We start from the raw sequence: 15,607 nt of genomic DNA, 5'->3' as shown, positions 1-15,607 counted from the left end.
TAGATAGAGGTAAGAATGTTAAATCGAAGCTCCTAATCTGTACTAACTGTATCCATTCGTGTTTCCTCTTGAGGGAGATGGAGGTAAGAATGTTAAATCGAAGCTCTTAATCGTACTAACTGTACCCATTCGTGTTTCCTCTTGAGGGTAGATAGAGGCAAGAATATTAAATCGAAGCTCTTAATCCGTACTAACTGTACCCATTCCTGTTTCCTCTTGAGGGTAGATAGAGGTAAGAATGTTAAATCGAAGCTCTTACTCCGTACTAACTGTACCCATTCCTGTTTCCTCTTGAGGGTAGATAGAGGTAAGAATGTTAAACCGAAGCTCCTAACTGTATCCATTCGTGTTTCCTCTTGAGGGAGATGGAGGTAAGAATGTTAAATCGAAGCTCTTAATCCGTACTAACTGTACCCATTCGTGTTTCCTCTTGAAGGAGATGGAGGTAAGAATGTTAAATCTAAGCTCCTAATCTGTACTAACTGTATCCATTCGTGTTTCCTCTTGAGGGAGATGGAGGTAAGAATGTTAAATCAAAGCTCTTAATCGTACTAACTGTACCCATTCATGTTTCCTCTTGAGGGTAGATAGAGGCAAGAATATTAAATCGAAGCTCTTAATCCGTACTAACTGTACCCATTTGAGTTTTCTCTTGAAGGTAGATAGAGGTAAGAATGTTAAATCGAAGCTCCTAATCTGCACTAACTGTACCAATCGTATTTCCTCTTGAGGGTAGATAGAGGCAAGAATATTAAATCGAAGATCTTAATCCGTACTAACTGTATCCATTCGTGTTTCCTCTTGAGGGTAGATGGAGGCGAGAATTGGCATAATGAACAAATATATTTCCACATCACTTGGATGTTAATCTATCAGAAGAGAAACTTTCACTATCGTACCTTTACATTTGTTATCTACAGTATCAGCCTATACCAGCAATGCAAATAAGCAACATTTTTTTCTATTCCAAGAAAAAAGTTACTGGCCCATATCACACAACAGAAATCATCTTACCTTTGGTATATTAAATACTCGCCCTCACTAATGAACTACTCGCCCCGTGCGATTGGTTATTTGCATCCCTGGCCTATACCATTAAATACTCTCCAGTATATTAATAGTATGAACATATATTTGATAATATGGTAGACTTTTTCTACATAAAGTGAAGCCGAAGAAAGAAAGGGAAATTTTGTAAGATTGTGGTAACTATAAACGACAATGGGAGAAATTATAGAACTGCCATACCTATTGAGATACGTATCAAATATCACACCTGATAGGGCAGTACTATTCATATTACTGTATTACAAAAGCTCTATTCTTGAGACGAAAATGAGTAATTGTAGAGGTATTTACAGCGGTAAACTAAATTTGAAGTCAGAATTTCGTTGTCAGGAATAGTTTTTCAGTACGTAGTTTTAATATATGAATAACGCATTTTGCAGCAGCTATAGTGAATTTCTGGAAATAGTTGACAAACAATACTTTTGAATTTCAGACGTTTCCAGATTTCGCATTGTTGTTCAGATAGTGTAGGATGTTACATTGAAAGTCGCAATGAGAAAGATCGATTTCTGGGAACGTAAATTGATTTATTATAATTAGGAGTTACAAAGTGAGTGTAAATGTATGTAGTATTTCTAATAATTTTCTTTTTCGTATTTATATTCAGTATGTTTGTAAGTAAGAAGTACCGGAACAGTAGTTTACGAATGTGCAGCGTGGCGTGGGAGACCCGGGTTCCATTACAGGCGGGAGCTAATGTGGTTCGGACATCACGTTAAGCTGTAGGTCCACGTCTCATATAGAGTCTCTGCTGAAAGGGACGCTGAACTCGAATCAAATAAATGAAACAAATGAATGTGCAGCGGGAAGATCTAGTATTTTGTGAAGATATACTTCTTGTATCCTTCACATGAAACTGGGCCTAATTAAACATAATTTGTAAAAGCTATAATCCAACAAGCAGAGGGCCTCAAATATCTAATAAGAATCACAACTTTTTCTTCGAAAAAAAGGAAAAAGTTATTATTTGTAGAGTGGTGTAATTTTATTGTTAATAATTGTTTGATATTTTGAATAAGAATGTCAGTTAATACAATTATGGATTGCGCCAAAATATTTTGACTTCAGATCTCGTAGCTTCTCAATGAGTCATGAAGAAAATACACCGTTGAACATCTTATCAGTGTTCGTAATTTGAGGAAAATTCCCCTAATCTAGGAAAATTTGTAGGTAAATTTAGCAAAAAAGGAAAAGAGTTTCTTTTCCTATAAAATCTCCAGCTAACTGATTTATCAATATAAATCCTTAAATTTTGCTTTGTTCTTAAGAAATACGAAGGCCACTATTTATATTTTGAGCGTAACAATAAAATAATAAAAAAAAAATTGTCATTGAAAATTGATTTATTGTTTTCCGAAATATTCTCCTTTATGATCAATACACTTTTGCATTCGTTCGAACCATTTATCAAAGAATTTTTTCCAAACTTTTTGAAACACCTCCATAATATGGTTTTTGAACGTATCAACGGCTTCTTCTGCCAACGAAAATTGTTGCCCACCCAATTTATTTTTGACATTCGGGAACAAGAAGTCATTGGGTGCCAAATCAGGACTGTACGGAGGACGACACATCCATTCGATTTTTTGAGTGTTCAAATAGTCGGTTGTTAGACGAGATGTGTGAGAGGTTGCATTGTCTTGATTAAGAATGATCCGACTGCGCTTGTTTGTTTTCTGTGTTTGACCGAAGACCGCCGGCAAACACATTATTGTGTACCATTCAGAGTTGACCGTTCTACGTTCCTCTAAAAGCACAGTTGCCATATGACCAGTTTTCCCGAGAAAACAGGCGACCATTTGTTTCGATGTGCTTCGAGCGCAAACAACTTTTTTTCTGGATTTGGTTCATCTTGAAACACCCATACAGTCAACTGCTGTGTACGTTCCGGCTCATATTCATCTATCCATGATTCGTCGCCTGCTACAATGAAGTCTTTTGAAGCACCGCCATTGTATTTATTGAGGATTTGTGTAAACCAATCGACGCGACCTTCTTTTTGAGTATTTGTCAAATTATGTGGGATCCAACGAGACCAAATCTTTCTCACAGCTAAATGATCATAATATATTTTATATGTTGGTGGTACTAATGCCTAGGGTTGCCTGAATCTCACAGTATGTCACATGGCGATCTTGCAGTATTAGGTTTTGCACAGCATCAATGTTTTCTTGAATAACAACTGATTTTGGACGACCTTCGCGAATTTCGTCAGTGAGCGAATGGCGGCCACGAGTAAAATCGTTATACCAGCGTTTCACAGTGGCAAAGGATGGGGCTTCATCACCAAATGTAGAAGTAAATTGATCGATGCACTCTTGTCTTGATAATCCAAGTCGAAAATCGTAATAAATCTTCTCATGAAAATTTTCACGAGTTAATTCCATTTTTCTGTTGTCACACAATCTTTAAGTAAACGTATACAACACAAATAAAGCTATTGACAAAACATTTGAATTACGTTATGATCAACAATGTCAAACATTTCTATTCAAACAAAAATAACGCCTACCTACAATCAGTGTTGGCAAGACTCAAAATATAAGTGGCCCTCGTAAACCAATACAATAGCGATTTTGTGTGTGTGTCTCTCTCTCTGTTCAAAGTAGTACAATTTGTGCTCATTGTTGGCTGGGTGTATTTGTGTGTATTCTTTTGTAAAAAGAAAAATTAAAGAAAAAGTAAAAAAAAAAAAAAAAAAAAACGTGGTTGGGATTTCCTTTAAGGGGGCAAACTACTAAATATTTTTCAAAAGCTAACAATTTTTCTTTTGCCTGTTTTTCGTAAGCGATACTGAAAGGTAACTTACCACAATAATAGATAATGTTATTCCACACCCGAAAATATGAATCGGAAGAATAATCAATGTTGCCATCCATTGAATTTACAGTGTGACCAAAATTTGAATTACGCAAAAATCTAGATTAAGGCAGCGACTAGAAAAATGAACTCAACGGTAATTGATGACTTATCATGTTATCTGTGTTCCTTGTTAACTACTTTTTAAATAATATTTGTATTTATTGTGTAATAACTTACATAAGTTTTTACAAAATAAATAAGTTATTACAAAATAAATACAAATATTATTTAAAAAGTAGTTAACAAGGAACACAGATAACATGATAAGTCATCAATTACCGTTGAGTTCATTTTTCTAGTCGCTGCCTTAATCTAGATTTTTGGGTAATTCAATTTTTGGACACACTGTAATTTCTATGGATCGCAACATTGAATATTCTTCCGATTCGTATTTTCGGGTGTGGAATAACATTATCTATTATTGTGGTAAGTCACCTTTCATTATCTCTTTTCTCTTACGAAAAACAGGCAAAAGAAAAATTGTTAGCTTTTGAAAAATATTTAGCAGTCTGCCCCCTTAATATAGATAAATTAATCTTATTACATAATTTTTGTCATAGATAATGGACACTCAACACTAGGGAAAATTTGATAAGAAAAGGGAAAAGTTTGTATCAGTTTAGGGAAATGTTTTTGAAGGAAACCTAGGAACATTTAATCTTATTCCTATAAGTTATACATCAGAGACTAAACTACATACAGAAAGTTTGCATATGTGTCGCGTATGGGCTCATTGATTTCTACGGGAGGAGTGACTTTTTTGAGACTATTCCTTGCTCAGTATAATCGCAGAAGAAAGTCTATGATTATTTTACCGTTACACAGACACAAATTTCTTTTTTTCTAAATTGTTAATTGGAAATAGCAGTTTTTTGCTCTTTTTTTGTATTTTAAACACATCCTTTATATGTCTTTAATTATTCCAAAGACAATCCTTCTAATATATATATATATATATATATATATATATATATATATATATATATATATATATATATATATATATATATATATTGTTATTGTAGTTTACGGATTACATATTAAAAACGCGATGAAACATATACTGTAGAACTCCAGGAATTTGTTTAGTTTTATGTTATATATTTTGTCAAATATGTATGAAATTGGATGATTCATAATACATACAACTCGTCTTGCCTCTGTTCCTTGTTTTAATAAACATATCCTTCGGAGCTTCAATGTCTCTTCTGGTCGTACTCACTGCCATGAAATTGCTGGCAAGTATTAATATTGGCAATAAAAACAAAATGGAATACCCATTGTTTTTAAGGATCATTAAACATTTAACTTAAATGTGACGTAAAACAAATGTTTTCTCAACACAATGGCCAGTTGATAATTGTAGTGTTTAGAAAACACGCACTTGTCTCATTATGTTGTACCATTTCGTCTTAATGGCAAGCTCAATGTTGCACCAGTTGTTTATTATCTTTCGAGTAAACAAGTTTAGAAAAGGAGAAACCATTACTGGGCATCTCATATGAAATGGCGCTGCGTTGCATCATGGGTTATGGCATCAAAACGATCCATATTCCCATTTCGTTCTCCTAGAGATATAGCACAGCATATAGCACAAGTCGTAAGTGGTATAAGTAACAGTTCATTCTGTTGCATTCTTTTATGAACATATTTTATGTTGACTTTTTTTGCGTTAACTGGTTAGTCACAATAACTGCACAGTTATGAATAAACGTAAACAAAACGAAAGTAATAATAAACGTAGGTAGGAACTTCTTAACAAGTACTACATAACTCACAACAATCATGTTATTTCTTGTTTTGCTTCTCCACCACTTCATATTGAAAAAAAAAAAAAACGCACATACAATTTTCTTATATATATATATATATTTTATGTATTACAGCAAGTTTCTTTGTAGAGTATGTTGTTTCCTACGGAAACCACTAGTGAGTTTCGAAAATAGATTTTTTAAACTTTATTTCTAACATTAGGAATTCGTATAAAAGAAATGTATTTTATTATGTTAGATACTTAAGCTACGTATATTACGATATGAATATAACACTCTAGAAATAAGTATTTAACTAAATAATAAATGAAAACTTTAAGAAAAAACTAGCAAAAGTATACAGATATATTGTATCTTCATCATAAAAGTTTAATAGTTTTACTGGGTATCATTGATTACAATTATATTATTAGATAAAAAAATGTTTTTTTCTTCTTATCTTCCTATGAAAACTACACGCCTAGATGAAAATGAATAGTATTCCATATGGTGTACGATTATGGGATTTGGAGAAATTTTAGTAAAATTTTGGCTCTGGAATTGGAATTTACTTAACATTCGTATTACCTAAAGTGAATTAATTACTATACCACGATATTCAAATGACTATATTCGCTCTTCACTATTATGTTTAATATTACAATTTGTACTAGGTTCTGTTGAAGTATTTTAATACTATTACTACTACTACAGCTACTACTACTACCACTAATAATAATAATAATAATAATAATAATAATAATAATAATAATAATAATAATAATAATAATAATAATAATAATAATAATAAAACTTTTAAGAAATCTCTTGCAAGCTATTAGTGTGGTTATTTTTATTGGATCATTGGTTGTTATTGGAGTGCACATTTTGATATTTGTATATGTACAGAAGCATTTCACTCGCTGTTTCTTGATTAGTTGGCAGTATTTAGCATTTAAGAAAGTCTTCGTTTGTATGTTCTTCGATAGTGATAATAAGACTACAGATTGAAAGTTACAATTATCATAATACATTTAAACAAATGTCAGTTCTGTCACTAAATGTTCTAACATGAGATTTTGACACCATAAGATCAGCACTTTTACCATAAGATCAGTGAAAGCGACGAAGTCCAACTTTAGGGATTTACAGGGTCTTTCTCGAGACGCATTTTCCATACATCCTCATACACTACAGTTTCGTTTTGTATTTTTTTTGAAAGATCATCAGTTTAAAGTTGTTAGGCTAGGACAGTTTGAGTCTTGCTGAAGATAATTTGTAGAATTTTCCTGTTATTGGTGGCTATGACAGACCACTTACTGACAATATTATGACTAACATTGGTTGTAATACAAAATACTTAATGCAAATGCGAATCAAATCGGGGATCGATTTGTTGGCTTTCAGTTATGAAACGTAGTTGGTGTGAACTTATTAGTTGCTCATCTCCCTTTGACTTTTGCTTACTAGAGTTTTGTTTTTAATTACTTTTTGAATTTCATTTTGGATTGAGCAGAAGGTTTTTATATTAGAAGTAAAATATTCTTATCTAGATTTAATTGGATCTTGAGTTGTTTATCTACATTTAACAACCAATTGACGTAATTTGTACGTGTCGTAGAGTTTTTAAAATTTAATGTTACGAAACTGAGTTTATGGGGACTAAATTTCTACATCCACATATATGTAAAAAAAATCGTTACATAATGGCCTAAATGTGCATTTTTAACGTTTAACAAATCATAATACGTACATAACATAAAAATACAGTATATATATATATATATATATATATATATATATATATATATACTGTATTTTTATGTATATATATATTAGAGCAAAGTTTTAGACAGACAAACACTCACTGACTTTTTTCAATAAAAATGAATAGTGAGTGTAATAAAATTATGGATGTACGACATTATTATTGTTATTTATTTATTTACTTATTTATTTATTTATTTATTCATTCATTAATTCAAATGTTCTAGCAGTTGAAGTAAGTACTATATACAAAAGCCGTTTAAAAAGATAAATATGAGCAAAATGATATATTAGGTGTTCGTTAAATATAATTCCTTAAAACCTACTTTATTCAATTTACTTAGTACAAGATCAATTATGAACTAGTGCGTACTAGGACATTACTTCAGGAGAACAGACCTTACATTAAAATTTTTAGTTTGTATGATTTTTGGCATCTAAATTTACTTGCAGTATGTCATACCGAATCATACCGACCCAATTCGACCATTGGATACTGGACAAAGCTAAGCAAGGATGAATCGAAGTTGTAAATTAGTAAAAGTTTCTCGTAAATTTAATTTCCGCAAATTCTATCATCCTCTATTATTATATTTATTTCACTTCCATGTACAACTACTTATTTTCACCTATCGTTTATCAATCACCATAAATGACACAAAATTGATATCCAAAATTGATCCAAAGGTTTAATGAAAAGCCTGAATACGAAACCAGATTCTAATAGCTCATATGTGAAAATGGCAATCTATTTTGTTATAGTACTGAAGGGATGACAACGTATAATTTCCTACCAGCTTGTATGGAGAGGCAGATATAGAATTAACAGAAGTAGATATCCAACAACAGTGGTGTACGGAAAAGTTTGTGAAAGGTGGGGAGTTCAAGCTTACATTGTCATACAATTTTAGGTGTTTTGTATACGTTTTTTAATGTGGTAAGTGTTTATTTTTGCATAATGTCCTACTTAAAGGATCGTTTAAACCCCGAAACTTTCTCTTGAGTACGCCACTGTCCAACAGAATCATTGCACTCACTACATAGGCAAGGTTTAGGATAAATCTAATGACATATTTCCAGGTGGGTTATAAAGGACGAAGCAAATATAGGTCAGATGGAAAAGTAACGTCAGAATGAGCATGATGGAGAAAACTGATTGGTCTACTATACAAGATTCTGAAGGTGCCACCAAGTGAACAGAATTTCAATATTTTGAAGCATTGAGCATGCTGGACAAGGGAACGTAATTGATAGAAACTACATTAATTTATCCATTGGTGTAACTAAAATGCTAAATTTAGTCCTTCTTCGCATGAATTATTTCTCCAAATCCCATATTAATCCGGTAATTAATAGCTTTTCTATCCTAATTACTGACGAGGGATGTTAAACTCTAAAACTAAGCTGGGGGACCGCGGTGACTCAGTGGTAGAGCGTTTACCTATGGTGCATGAGGTCCTTGGTTTGATCCCAGTTCGCGCCAAGTGAACTTTGTGATGGACAAACACCGTGTGCGTGGATTGTCCAGGGTTCTCCAGTTTCCTCCTACTTTCTTAATTCTTAATTCTTAAAAGTGGGATGTAAAACTTAATATTTCATTTCTAAAACTAAGCTACCCAAGAATCAGTCGTAATTTACAACATACCCTAATGCTCTATGGAAGCTCTTCACTAATATAAGCTTACCCCTACATTTTTAAAATTTAGTACTTAAAGACAACGAAGAGCATAAAAAATATAGAAAGTGAGCCAGGTACGTAATATGTACAAAGTGGTATTAAATAAACTAATAACCACTTTTATGCCTTTCCTTATAGAACTGAAACTTAGGTACACAATTGAAGATGTCTTACTTGCTGGGCACTCAAATTTATGCACTATACGGAGAGTGTTGAAAACAATTATTAGTTCACAAGATACAGTTTTGTAGAAACTATCTTTGGTTCATATAATAGAGTTTTGTAGAAACTATCTTCAGTTCACATAATAGAGTTTGTAGAAACTATCTTTAGTTCATATAGACCTAATAGAGTTTTGTAGAAACTATCTTTAGTTCAGATAATAGAATTTTGTAGAAAATATCCTGCTTACTTTCTATATTTTTAAATTTGTTATTGGCTTTACTTTATTCACTAAAATTCAGGGAAAGTGGCAATAAGCTTAGGGGAAGAGGCTTGATAGGTTTTCTAAGTCTTCTGATGTAGGCAAGGCTAATATTTGTAAGCACAAATTAAGTCCCCTTATAAAAGAATGAGCAGTTGGAACCAAACAATTATGTATTTATTGATTTGTTTTAGCGTTTAACTTTTCTTTTCTGCACCAAGGATATGTGAGACATGGACTCAAAGCTTAACGTGGGAGTTCGAACCACATGAGCTTTCATACGGTATCAAACCAAGCTCACATTTTGGTTGAGGATGGGTCTTTCTAGTAGAAGATCTCATATTGCCATCATATTGGATAATATTACCTTTGACTCTATAAATCCAGTAATACATTTATTGTTTATCTTTCGCAGTGAAATGGATTCGCTTGCGCTGTCATTAGCGCTGTTGCTAAACCTAACCTCTATATTGAAAGGTTTCCCTATGCCAGAGCCTTGTCCATGCCACCGAGCCTTGCTTTTTGTTTGCGGCAGTGACGGAGTTACCTACCAAAGCGACTGTGAATTAGATTGTACCAAGAAGGAGAAGCCAGGTAACAATATATAAATTACATTTACTGAAGGTGCAGATAATTTAGTTTTCACGGATTGGGTTTTCCAGCGCAGCGATTGCTCACATGTGACCTACATATATCAGGGATTGGGAACCTGAGGACTTAACGACGCATGTGGCTTTCAGTGTCAGACGGCTTTCTGGGTCTGTTGTGGGCAATGTTAAATTATATAAGAAACATGAAATAGATGGGAAATATAATTCTTAAACTAACTCGTATATCAAATAATATAGTATTTTTCAATATAGTTTATACATTCTCATGTACGTTATTAATGTAACTAATACTGTAAAATAACCAGAAAAATTCGATCTATTCAAAACTATTTATGTGCGGCCTTTTAAGGAAATGCACACCGTCAGTGAGGCCTTTTAAACAAACAAACAGACAAAAAGAAGATTCCCCACCTCTATTATATATCAGTTGAAGCGCATAGAGGATAAAGGCGTAATGTAACAAATTGCACATTTCGGTAAACTTGACTTTTACAACTATGTCTGTTAGTATACATCTTTCGTCGTTTCTAATTCTCTTCTCGGGGACGTGGACTCACTAAATGGTGCGTTATGTAGCATGAGTAACGTATAACACCTGCACGAACCGTCAGAATTCAACATTTCGAAAAATGTAACATAACACTTTTATCCTCTAAGCGCTTTAATTATCTTGTCTGGACGAAAGAAAGTGAACAATAGTGAAATTGGATACTTTCGGACAACCCACTTCCGGTCCATCCACCACAAGTAAATCAGGAAGCTACTGTGTACCGGAAATTAATGAAAGAAAGTTATCGGTATTACAATTGGACACTTCCGGTATACTGTACCTTATTTACTTCCAAGAAATGAATGTACCAGAAGTGAGTGTCCTGAACTACTTAATTTCGGTACCGATGATTTTCTTCCGTCAATATGACTTGATATTGCATTTACACAATTGCTGGATATATTTCATTCTAGAAATTTAAATGATTCCTCTAAAAGCTGATTTGTACAGGAAATAATCATGTATATAAAACTCCGCCCCATATCAAAAATGATACATTTGAATTATTAGTTTTTGTCCTCGCTCCATACTTCAACTGGTAAGAAAAGAAAAAATGTTATCTTAACAGAAAAGCGCTATTTGTATGTGTAAGACAGATTTTTAGACTAACGGAAGTCAAATAATAGTATTACTTTTTTCTTACATTATTGATAACTCTATCTACTTCTAAAGTGTTATGTAATAAATTTTTCGACGAAATGCTTATCATTGAGATAGTGGTCTGAAGGCTATTCAATATATATATATATATATATATATATATATATATATATATATTTTTTTTTTTTTTTTTTTTTTTTTACGAAAATATTCAGAGTTGGATGTAGCGGAATCCCATTTCCATTTGTGCACAATGTCAAAGTGAGAAGGAAAGTAAAATGGTCATTGATTGTTGTTCTTTGTTTCTGAAATTACTTCCTATTTAAATTCAATTTTGGTTTCCGAAAGCGATATATTCAGTCAAACAAGGAAATTCCATAATCAATTAAATGACTAGGAGGTAGTTAGATTGTTATCGTACCGACGGAAAGAGCCACGAGCTAATTTTTACTGTTACACATGAGACGAGACTATACTATTCTCTAGTCTTAGCTCGCCCCGATTCTCGAAGAATTCTTTCTCGACTCATTTCGGTTCTCGAGCAGTGGTGAATCTAGCCCCCCGCTAGCGGATCTAGCGGGGTGAGACCCTAGGACCCCAAGTTTTTGAGTGACAAAAATAACTGAAACTCTTATTTATTTATTTTGGAAAGTTTATAGTAAACTTATGATATACTGATCGTAGTCTGGGTTGGATGGTAATCCCCCTGCTTTTATCTTCTAAATCCGCCACTGTTCTCGAGAACCATTTTCATCTCATCTTTTCAATTTATGTTCTTGGATGTTGCAAGTAGTCTTGATAGGGTATTGCCCTAAGAAGAAGGTTAAATGTTATATAGAAATAACTGTTGAATAATAAGCACCAGGTTTTTTTTTTTTTAAAAAAGATTCATAGTATCCAGATAAACTGAGTGTAAAAACTCGAATATTGTCAATAGATGGCAGCATATTTTCCCTTTCTTTCTAAATGGAGCAACAATATTCAAAATAACTTAAATCAAATTTAAAAGGCACTACATATTCAAACTTTTGCCCAAAAACAATTTGAACCATTAATCAGAGGATAGTCCATGCACTTTTTAATGATTTTGTTTTATTCATTGTAGAATGTCCTTAATTTTGCTTTCCAGAAACACACTGCAACAATGAAGCTCTCCCAACAAAGAAGAGAAACTATCTTACCTGCACGGATTACAGTCTGACTAGTGATTCAATTTATTTTGCGGGTAAAGTTTGAATATTGATCTCTTGAATTCGATTTGAATTATTTTGAATATTATCGCTTCCTACAAAACATGTTGAAAAGATGCGGGAAATGTGCTGCCATCTATTGGTTAATTTTGCACCTTTAGGGTTACCGTCGTTTTATACTAACAAGCAAGGTTTTTCAAGTGTCGCACTCTGATTTGCTTGAAACTCCTGGAGTGAATAATGAAATCAAAAGTAGAACGTACGTGTTTCTTTATATCGGTCAACGTGCGGAATGAAGGGGATAAACACAGTGAATGAAGGGGATCCCCTTAAAGTGCGCACATAGGGCAATATGACACATTTTAGCAATTCCATAACTAGCAACCCACAATGGGAATTTGCTTGAACTCCTGGAGTGAATAACGAAATCAAAAGTAGGACACAAAGCAGTTCTGGTTGCTCTGGTTTGAAACAGTGGTGAAGGTATTTCATTTACGTCAAACGTGCTTATTGTTGATTGGGTTGCAGAGGACTCTTTGAACGTTTTTGCAGGCAAATCTAATTTGCTTCTGAGTGAGGAAAATTGATCGCTAAACTCAGGATAAACTATTCTATGAAGGATGAGGGTTATTCGAGATAGGAAAGATGAAAATGAAAATGAAAGGATAAAATAAAAAAGTCGGCATAATTATACCTATAATAATAGCATACAATTAATCAAATATAAAACAAAAAGGTTTTATTCATAAAATAATTCGCATAGAAAGTAGGCTACCTTACTTTTCAACAAGCAAATGAAACTAACTAAATATCACAAATAACAAATATAATGAACTTAATTTTAAAACTCTTACTACAAAATTAATCAACAGTATAACCGTAAGATACCATAGGACAACTTGTTTTCCTGGTTTGCACTTCTTTGTCTTGAGTAAGCGTGTGCTGTCGCTTCAGCTCATGGCCCCTGTCTTATCGAGGTAGAAGTACCAAGATAAGACTGTGGGAGATGAGACCAAGAGTGGACACAGGCTTCTCAAAAAGGGAGTGGAATCGAGCCACGTTCCAAAATCTGGACCATTCGAATTTGACTCTAGGCTTAAGCGTAGAAGTTATTTCCCCGTCTTTAGTTTGGCTTAAGATCTAGTCTGTGTGAAGCAAACTATATGCTTGATGGAATTCGAAGCCTCTAAAAAAGAATCATGTCATGCAATCATATTATTTACTACAATCATTAATAATATATAATATATATTTTATTACCATCTGTGAGAACTTCAGAAGTATATGTGTTAATTCTCTTTTTATGTCATTTGACTACTTTTCAGATCTTACAATGGTGCATTTTGGACCATGTGGCGGTGAAGTAGGAATAAACTGAAGATAGCGAATTGTATCAATCTTCTTTCTCATTGCTCTTCTTAAATAGACTGATCTCACAATTTCTATTATTACGTAACACTTACAAAATATAGTTTAAAGCAGTAAAACAGAAGTAAACATATTGGTTATTGTTACACAGCTTTTAAAGAACTGTCTATTCTGAAGCAATATTTATTGAAATAATTTTCTGCTGTTTGTTATAGTTACATATCAAAATACATATATTTAATAATATTTTTGTACATGTATGTGTGTATATATTAGTATATGTAAATATATTTATGTATGGATGACATTCTGTATAGAATTTTTAAGGTGCAGCGAGATAATATAATTTCATACTTTGGAAGTTTATCGTTGAAAATTACATTGCAACAGAGTCTTTAAACAGTTTGTTTGATCACTCTCTTTATTTAATAAAATTTCGGTTTAGAGGTTGTGCAGGTTGTTGTATTGTCAAAACTATTTGTGTGCTGCTCACAATAAAATAGTAATATTCTCTAGAGCAGAAGTAATATGTAGGACTATATATATATATATATATATATATATATATATATATATATATATATATATATATATATATATATATATATATATATATATATATATATATATAATTGAAAAATTAAATTTAAGAAAATGGGTTCTGAACAAATTGCCAACTCTGAATCCTTAAGAGTCATTGTTTGACTTCTGTACTCTGCTAAAATTACCGAGATAATATAAAATGTATTCATAACTCCTTCAACTAAGAGCCAGGAGACCCCAGATTCGAATCCCCCTAGCTCTCAAATCTGATTGGGGTTTATCCAAAATTTTACACTTGTCCAATACCGAGGCGATGTCAATGGCATAGAAAATATCATTCCTGTTCGAACTCTTTCCAAATATTACTTTACATATTCCATTGTTATTATTTATAGTGTAAAACAGCCTTCTGGCCAAATTTAGAAAACTATAAATAAATAATTTGGAGTAAAAGGAAAACCACAATAAAATTGAATCATATTTCTTAATATTTAAAATTACTAATTAAAGAAAAGGCACTAAGAATAAATAAATTTAAATGAACCGCAGAATCGAATCTCACAAGTGAGTTGGTAATATACGTAGAATGCACATAATATTCGGAAATACTGTAATTTCCATAATCTTTAAGAGTTACGAATTTTAAAACGAACAAAATAAGGTTGTCTCTTTCACTGCACATAAAACCAAATATAATTCTTACTTTAAAAGCAAAACGTCTTGTCTGCATTTAACGGTATGCAAAATAGGTATCACAACCAGTACTGCTTGCCTGTCTAACATTAATAGATGGAACTTGGCTTCATCAAATGCTTACTAAATAAACGTCAGCACTGACCCTAACTGTAGGTTGACTAGGAATGGTGTTTCCTCTGTGTTAGGAATAGGCTTTTAGGATACTATGCGAGACGATCATATGAGCAATTGGTTTCCGCTTAACTTACATGAGTTTCTGTACTCAAGTTATAAAAAATAATGCAATGAAACAGAGTGACAGAAACAAATACCAAGATTCAATAATAATGACAAGACAAGAAGACAACTTCAGTACATGTAAGTATATAATATAATAGAAAATGGAGTAGTGGATAAGACGTGTAGGTAGCGGACAAAAGGCCAATATGATCCAAATAAGGCGAGATTAATTTTGTTCCTTTTCTATCCATAACATGGTTCAGGAACAAGTTTAGTTCTA

General features: G+C 32.7%; 1 protein-coding gene across 1 annotated transcript; it reads left to right on the top strand.

The window, feature by feature from the left end:
* The first annotated feature begins 5,391 nt into the window (after positions 1–5,391).
* Positions 5,392–14,397, top strand: LOC145663630 (thrombin inhibitor rhodniin-like). Its single transcript, XM_081729730.1, has 3 exons — positions 5,392–5,530; positions 9,966–10,144; positions 13,827–14,397. Exons 2-3 carry the CDS (start codon positions 9,970–9,972, stop codon positions 13,877–13,879), a joined length of 228 nt encoding a protein of 75 aa, XP_081585856.1. The 5' UTR covers positions 5,392–5,530; positions 9,966–9,969; the 3' UTR covers positions 13,880–14,397.
* Positions 14,398–15,607: the final 1,210 nt, after the last annotated feature.

This window comes from Thermobia domestica, chromosome 11 (assembly GCF_964235325.1).
Source record: "Thermobia domestica chromosome 11, izTheDome1.hap1.1, whole genome shotgun sequence".
In the NCBI taxonomy this organism is placed as follows: Eukaryota; Metazoa; Arthropoda; class Insecta; order Zygentoma; family Lepismatidae; genus Thermobia; species Thermobia domestica.
The sequence above is the reverse complement of the archived record's forward strand: the minus strand, read 5'-3'. Positions and strand labels throughout refer to the sequence as shown.